Genomic DNA, 8,067 nt, shown 5'->3' with positions numbered 1-8,067 from the left:
TCTGTAACTTTTCAAGATATTTGCAGTCATTTTGCATTAGAGTGCGTGATCGCACTATTAAGAATGTGCTGCTCCCCGGCTCTTAGGCATCACAAGTCAGTCTGTGCAGAATGGGCGCAGCTTGAAATGCTGCTCCATCACAGCAGAGACCTTTGATGTCTGATGTGCTGTAATGAAACATCTCAGTCACTTCAGAGCGCCACAATAAATCCAACTCACACGGGGAGAGGGCGAGAGAAGGGGAAGCACTGACCTGTGTGTGAGAGAGAGAGAGAGAGAGAGAGAGAGAGAGAGAGAGAGAGAGAGAGAGAGAGAGAGAGAGAGAGAGAGAGAGAGAGAGAGAGAGAGAGAGAGAGAGAGAGAGAGAGAGAGAGAGAGAGAGAGAGAGAGAGAGAGAGAGAGAGAATAACCAACCTCAAACGTAACAAAAAAGACAAGGACGGCTACATAAATGCTTTATTTTTATGAAATCAAAATCAAACTTTTCACATCACAGCTTGTTTTACATTTTGACTCGAATAACATCAAGAGCGCTGCAAGATGACCGAGAGAGTGAAATGAACGAATGGGAAATGAACATTCCCTTTTTGAGTTAGTTTACAAAAGTGCAGAGAGATGGCCACATTTTTGGCCTTCGAAATCACTTTGATCTGGAGATCTGGAGATTGGTGTGTGTAATTCTGTATCAGCATTTGTGTGTGTGTGTGTGTGTGTGTTTAAAAGCAACTGACTCTTTGAAAGAACATTACAAGATGTTAAAAGTGAGTGCTGAAGGTGAAATGGAAAGACGAGTATTAACAGAGTTGGAAAGGATTCAAGTAGTAAAGCAAGCTTTTATGGTGCTAAAAATGAAGGAGTGTGTGTTTGTGTGTGTGTGTGTGTGTGTGCTTTTTTATGAGAGACGGAGGTACTGAGGATCAGAAGAGCTTGATTGAAAGGGAGGAGGGGTCAGAATTGTATATGTAGTGCTGGTGTGTGATGGAGAAAAAGATGGGGAGAAGTGTCGCGTCCATGTATACATAAACTGTGTGTGTGTGTGTCTGTGTTTCTAATCTATAGGTGCTTGTGTTTGCAGGGGTGTTAGTTGCAGAGAGAGGGGGGAAGAGAGAGAGAGAGAGAGAGCATCTGCACAATGGCAGTCATGAGGCTAATTGTGATCGTGCCAACTCATCACATTGGCGCCCTCACAAACGCATTACCACACACACACAGTTCAATGATGGCGCCTCCCTGATGGGATTGTGGAAAACACACCTAAGTTACACTCACACACACACTCACACGCCGCACTCACCCTAAAGTATGATTATGTATGCAGTTTAATACAGTTTTATTGGTGCTGTGCAGAAACAAAAGTCCTCAGCTATATTTTCAGATATATTTTACCCTCAACAAAAACTAAAGCGGCAGTGTTTCGTCTCTGTCGACCTTCCTCCTCACGATGCATCAAGACCAGCTTGACCTCCTATAAAAGCAGCTAAGTGAGGCCAGTTCCGGGGCGGCGTAAAAGTCATAATATTAATAATAATGTATGAGTCAGAATAGTCCTCGGAGTCGACAGACTTTTGAACCGCGGTTGGCTTTAAGAGAAGGAGCGAACGCCGCCCAGAGCCACAGGTGCGCAGCAGCAGCGCAGAGACGGACCAAATCACTTAGCAACCACTTTGCCTTATTACCCACAAGCCACCGGGGGCCAGTTAGTGTATTAGCAACGTTTTCAAGCGCTTTTCATTAGTGGCCCTGGCTCCGATCTGCTTTCACTCAGGTCACAGAAGAAAGGTTCAGGAAAAAGGGACCATCAGATTGCGCGACTTTCTTCCGAGTTTAATCGAAAAGGTGCCATGTAATCGAGGCAAACGCGGCCCTGGCAGTATTGGGAGTTCTGTCCGTGTTCTTCACAGGCGTTTTCATCCATCTGACGGCGCTCTATCTCCTCGGGTGTTTGTTTGCCGCGTAAAGGAGAAATCCTATTTGCGTTCTCCTTCATGCTGATAATAACACCTTCCACCGACTGTACCGCAAATGTGAGTCCAGCTCTCTGTGTCGCTCATCCAGCCGGACTGCATCTTATCCTCTGACCTTAAAACTGCTTTCTGTTCAGCAGACACAATAGAATGTCATGTTTGAACGTGGAAGATTACTTGTATCAGTGGCGGATTAGTGGCCTGAATGGCAGAAATATCCTTTTACAGAGTCTGTAGCCCTTTAAATGGACCTATCCTATGGATCTACTATTCTTTTAACAGTGCAAAGATAGAGGTTCTAAACAACGATAAAATAAAAGCTGAAAGCCTTTCTTCTGGATTCCCAAATAGAACTGTGTTCCTTCATCCATGAAAGGCCGACGACAGAGGAGACACAATACATCTTGGGCACCTACGAAGTTGATCTGTAACAATTCTTTTTCCACAATGAGTCTAAAGTGACTACAATGGGTCTTTGAAATTTGCAAGGAACCAAGCCTTCCTTTATCACCACTGCCGGGCTGAGGGAAGTGTCTAAGTATTGCTATTCATTGTGGTTCTGGTAGAGAGAGGTGAGCGTCCCGCCGTTAAACCCATTTCCTCCTTAATCCAGAGAGTGTCTCCATGTGGCGTGAGGCGATGCTGGTAGGGATTAGCCTGGGAAAGTGCCTTCATTTTGGGGCCAATTGAAGGAGCGTAGAGGCCGGTGCCACCGCTTGTGACTGAAAAACACAGAATTTCTTCTTCTTTGAGAGAAAATCCTGCCAAACTCCAGACACAATTCCACAATTCTGCAGTCTCCAACCAGGTGCAAGGTTCCTGTAAAGGTCCTCAAATGCATCACTGCTGCTGCTCCTCAATACCGCGGGCAAACAGACTGATCAGCTGGCACTGGACACTGCATAGAGGACACACACACACACATATGTAAATGCATATACATGACACACTCGCACAATGCATCATTTAGTCAGAATAACAAACCATCGATTTAATGACTTTGCCCGTTTCAATGAGACTTTACTGTCCATGTGGCAGATGTAAAGGCAATGGAACGGCACCCCCGTGTGTAGATTTGGCACGCAAAAGAGAAACGTGAAACGATCCTTGTAGTGTGTGAAGTATAAAGAGCTTTAAAGAGCCGCTGAGAGCAGATGTTACAATACAGATGGGGTTGGAGTGTTTTAATGACACGTGTAACAGATACAGAAGAGCACGCGGTAAAGAGTTGGAACAGAGTGGAAGTTATGAAGAGGCACAATTCGGTACAGAACTGTGTTTGTTTGCTAAACGACACCTGGATTTCCCCAGAATACGCAACTAATAGGGACTGTCAACCCAATATGCAGATGATCGATTAATATTTAGACCATTAAGAAGGAACGTCTTTTAATGTTGGTCACAAGTCTAAAGCTAAACTTTCCCTTTTCTTCTTCCATCCTCCCAGCGTTCCCTTTTTTTCCATTTCACGTAGGCTATTACCATTAATTATCCGCGCAGCACTCCGGCCGGCTCATTCCAAGAACGATTAGCAGAGAGGAAAAAGGCAATAAAAGGATGGACTTCTGCTTTAATTAAAGGGGAGTAGCCTTTTAACATGGGGAGGGCCATTAAATTAGCAACATTACAGCGCCATGCATCATTGGCCAAGTACAATGGAGCATGAAATAAATGGAGCATCAAGCAGCGCCACACTGGCTATATAGAGATCTGATCGCAGGGTGAGTTAAAAGTGTGGAAGTGGCTCTAATACCTCACTCGAATCGCAGCTTGGGGCAGGATTTCGCCGTCGCAGTTCCAGTTGCTGTGGGCGACGGCGTAGCTGCATGTCGAGGGCGAGGAGCATATGGGGCTGAAGGTGGTCTTCTTTCCGGTCTCACTCAGTTCCTCCAGCGAGGTGGTCTCCTCGTGCTTGGGCTGGAAATGAAACTTCCTCACCCGGTGGACCTCCACAAAGGAGTGGTCAAACTGGAGGAGAGACAGAGAGGAAGAGGGAGATGAAAGCGAGAAGAAGGGATGGAAGGAGGGAACAGGTGCCGACCGGGTTGAGACCCCACTCCCTGCAACTGGAGTTTCACTCCAAATGAGCAATCCATCAGACTGAGAGGAGTATACAGGTGTGCATCCTTGTTGCGAGCTTCTCCAAATTAAATCCTGTGTAAAATTGCTTTGGAAAGACGGTTTTCATTAGAGTCCGGAAGGAAAGTAAAAGCTGAAAAAGAAAGACCATTAGTAAGTCATTAATTTTCTGCTGCTACCCTACCACATGCTTCCATATGGATGCCTTAATCAGTGGCTTAAACGTAACAAGAAAGACTCGCAGAATCCAATTTAGACATGAAAAAAAGCTCTGTTGCTGCTTTGGCCAAGAGGTTTCACTATACGCATTCATATTTCTCATATCAAACAGTGTTTACATGCATCTTCGTCTTCATTCAGTGTCTGGGAATGAACACCGACCACGTCCTGACTCCCGTCTCTGGCAGACATATAAACAAGGACAATACGCCAGAACTGTTTCATGTTGCACACAAAGCACTGCATATGTGTGGAGCTGCATATTTATATGAAAAATGTAAATAACTTTGGCTGGTAAAATGGTCCTTGGCAGGTAATTATTTTAGTTTACCGACTCCTGGCAGAGCGGCCCAAAAAGTTAATTTCAAAACACTGCCACAGTCGTCTTTAAGTGGATTTCCTGCTGACTTTATATTAAAAAGCAAAACTATGGAGTGAGACGTTGTTGCCCCCAATTAGAAAAGGAAACGAGGTAGGGGGATTGACTGAAAAACAGGGGGAGGAGGGAAGAGGTGAGATGGGTGGTAGATGCATAAAAACTGGGTGAAAAAAAAGAGAGAGGGATGAATAGAAATGATGGAGTCAAAGTCCTCTTTCATCTCACTCGGTGTCACAGAAAGGTTCAGCTCGGTGTTTTCTTTGACTTTGCAGAGTGCCACTTTCTCTCCATCCCTCGGCTATTCTCTCCTCCACCTCCCCATCTCTCTCCCCCTCTTCCATCCCTCCGCTCCTCGCTCCCGAAAGACAAGAGTGACAGCCATTTATTTCACATCAGAGCCACTTTATGTGCCCGCGGCCGCTTTGCATTCTCGCCGGACGCGCTCGCCTAAAAGGTTTTTCTGACAAGACCATGAATACGTTTAGTGGCTTCTCACTCCATGTTTCTCTCCGCTCGGCCGGACAGCGACGGCGATATTAAGTGAACTCTGAGTCCAGCTTTTACTAGGGCTCGTCTTCCTCGCCGCGTTTTCAAAGAAAGCAGAAAACACGACCCCGAACACCAGATTCTCTGCATGATACCTTTTGTGTTGATGTTGTAACACGACGGGCACGCTGCGTTTCCTGTCTTACATGTTTTCAGGAGTGGAAAAAGGCTAATAAATCAAATTGTATCTTTGATTTATGACATCAGAGAGAGAGAGAGAGGCTGTGTGGATTTTAGTATAATGAGCAAATCATAAAATCACGTTTTAAGCTCTTTCTACATTAGTATCACCAAGGGAGGTTGGTAATTAGATTTTGCCCACGCACATTAAAGGGGACGTATGATACACATTGTCATTATATTATTTCCACATGATGGTTTGGTTGGAAAGTTTTGCAATGCTTTGCTCATCGAAAAACCAAACTAATTTAACCTCCCTTCCTCCAGCCAAGTCATGAACACAATCAAAACAGGTGATTTTAGGTACTGTCTCTTTAAGGCACCCTTGTCCTTAAGCTTGTCACAGCAATGGAATTTCCAGTTATGCAAACCCTGAGTCTCTGTATTCCCAGGTGTCTCCTATCTGCAGTCCAGGTGGTGCTACGTGTTACGTAAACATGTAACACCACTAATAAATACAGGACTATTGGAACATACTGTATGTGTTTGTCTCACTTAATGCAGACTTTGCAGATACTCTGTAATATATTGCATTGTAAAATAATGATAAGAGCATCATTTGGATGGTAAAAACTTTCCGAGGGAGGCGTCCTTCCCTTGCAGGATCCTATAACATTTTATTAATGTAAGCTAATAAAATGTATCATGTGGTACACCTTGTTAGTTTGGTGGCCTTTGCTCCAGACACCAGGGAAGTGCTGAACCGCATTCAGTCCCTACCTCATGAACATCCAAGTGCATTTTTTACCAGAGTTGCTGGATGAAATTACTTCTATGATCATTCTAAATGGACTAAAATTCCTGAGGTCCTGAAGTGCTAATCACCTTCCCCTGGTAAAACTAATGTGGTCCAGAGGGGGCATTAGTCTGGAATCTGCCCCATCTCCTATACAGCATATCCCTGATGCAGCGATTATAGGCGCCTCCCTGGACCAGGATGAAGGTTATTTATGATACGTGGGAAGGCACAAGGGCTAAGGCATCTGAACTGAAGTGAACCTTAGTTGTGGGGGGGAAAGGAGCCGAGTCAGCGAAAAGGAGGTGCTAGCACAGCAAGTGGGCAAACTCTGCCTCCTGCTCGCTCACTCACTGACTCGCTTTCAATCTATCTTCGCAAGGCTCGAGCAACTCCTCATGTTGAGCAACGACTTCTGCAGAAAGTGTGATTGACAGAAGCCTTTTTGGCCCAAGATGTGATTTTGTGCCATTTTTTTTTTTTCGTAGTTCATTTGTGAACTCCTGCAAACTTTAAAAGAGAAACTTCAGCTGGATCCCAATTGAGTGAAACGATTCGCTCTTTCCATTTTGATTTCATATGTAAATGTTCTGAAGACAGATCACACGTCCTAACTGCTTCACTCCTACCTGGTCGTCTTTGTTGGTGTGTCTAAGGAGGTGTCGGAAGAAGTCCAGACGGGAACACTTCCTGACCAGGATGAGGTCGGTTGTGCCGTCGGCGAGGTGCGCAGAGGGGGACAAGCCCTTCGGACTACGGGGACACGCACAGCTCATGTTGGCCGCATTGATGGCGATGAACTTCCCGCGAATCACGCACCAACCATTGCTGTCATATGTACCTGAGATGAAACAAAAAAACAAGGTTGGGAGTCATATCGTCATGTGAAGAGAGGTGCAAAAGATCGGCAGCAACAACGTTTGACCGCTTTCAGTCCCTAGTTTGGCTTCTACACCCGGATGTCGCCAGATTGAAACCAGCAACCTCGACAACCCCCCAAAAAGACGCTGTGAATCTCATTTTGAAATCACACGGTGTACTTTGAATGTGCTCTGTGAGTCATGAGGTGGAGTTACAATCTGGTCACACAACAACGGCGAAGCTGATGAGAGTCCATTAAGGCCCAGATGTCTTGGCAAGAATTCTCAGAGCAGCGGTACATTCACCACTGAGCCAAGACAGTGAGTTTGATGCCGAGCAGTGTGTGTTAACCTTATCAAAACGGAAAGTCTGCCATTGTTGTAAATGCAGGCTTTATTTCTGTTTTTATGTTTAAATGCACACAGACTCAAATAACAGATGCAGTGGTTCTATCCGCTTCACGAATCCCAATTCTCTTCCCTTGAGATAAGCTGCTGTTTAAAATCAGAGGGCGCATCAAACGCGCAGCAACACCCATGGGACCACCAGTGCCTATCACCAGGGTGATAGTTATTGGAAGAAGCTGTAAAAAGTGATCACAGAAGTCCAAATTAGCATCTGACTGTTTTACGAGCACCTCAGAGGGGAAATTACGTGTTCTCGAAAGCAAAGCGATTCATTACCTTCTCTTCTCATTCCGCGAAACAAACTTACAGAGGTGATAACACGAACCAATGATAACAAGCCCAGCGAGGCCGAGTAACACAAAAAAAGAGAAGGAAATACTAATTGGGAGGCAGTGATTATACAACCTGAAAACCCCCCAAATCTAACTGTGGACTGTAGGATCTACATTAGTCGTGTTTTCAAATGAGTATTTGCTTTTGAAGGAGAGGCTGGCTCATTTGCAGAGAGAGTGTGTCTTGCCTCATTGATTTAGCAGTTGTCTGAGTTTTCCTCGGCCAGAGAGAGATAGAGAGAACGAGAGAGAGGAAACGCACAAAACAAATGGCAGCGCTGGGGTGAAGCAAACCCCCTGTCACCCGACGGAGCCAAATTTCTTCCTGATTAGTGGGAGTCTGTTACACGTCACGCACACACAA

At 45.2% G+C, this 8,067-nt stretch overlaps 1 protein-coding gene across 1 annotated transcript in view; it reads right to left on the bottom strand.

Annotated features, from left to right (window-relative positions):
* Window positions 1-448: 448 nt before the first annotated feature.
* The window catches only part of cerk (ceramide kinase), a 28,001-nt gene continuing 20,382 nt past the window's right edge, over window positions 449-8,067 (bottom strand). Inside the window, exons 11-13 of the mRNA XM_076152041.1 lie at window positions 6,733-6,944; window positions 3,718-3,932; window positions 449-2,862 (exon numbers count right to left, since the gene is read on the bottom strand). Coding sequence (XP_076008156.1) covers window positions 2,805-2,862; window positions 3,718-3,932; window positions 6,733-6,944 — 485 coding nt within the window. The 3' untranslated portion in view covers window positions 449-2,804. The remainder of the gene's footprint in view (window positions 2,863-3,717; window positions 3,933-6,732; window positions 6,945-8,067) is intronic.

This window comes from Genypterus blacodes, unplaced genomic scaffold, assembly GCF_046128005.1.
Source record: "Genypterus blacodes isolate CSIRO-AG114 ecotype Tasmania unplaced genomic scaffold, CSIRO-AGI_Gbla_v1 ptg000007l_1, whole genome shotgun sequence".
Classification (NCBI taxonomy): Eukaryota; Metazoa; Chordata; class Actinopteri; order Ophidiiformes; family Ophidiidae; genus Genypterus; species Genypterus blacodes.
This window is presented reverse-complemented; position numbering and strand designations above follow the sequence as displayed.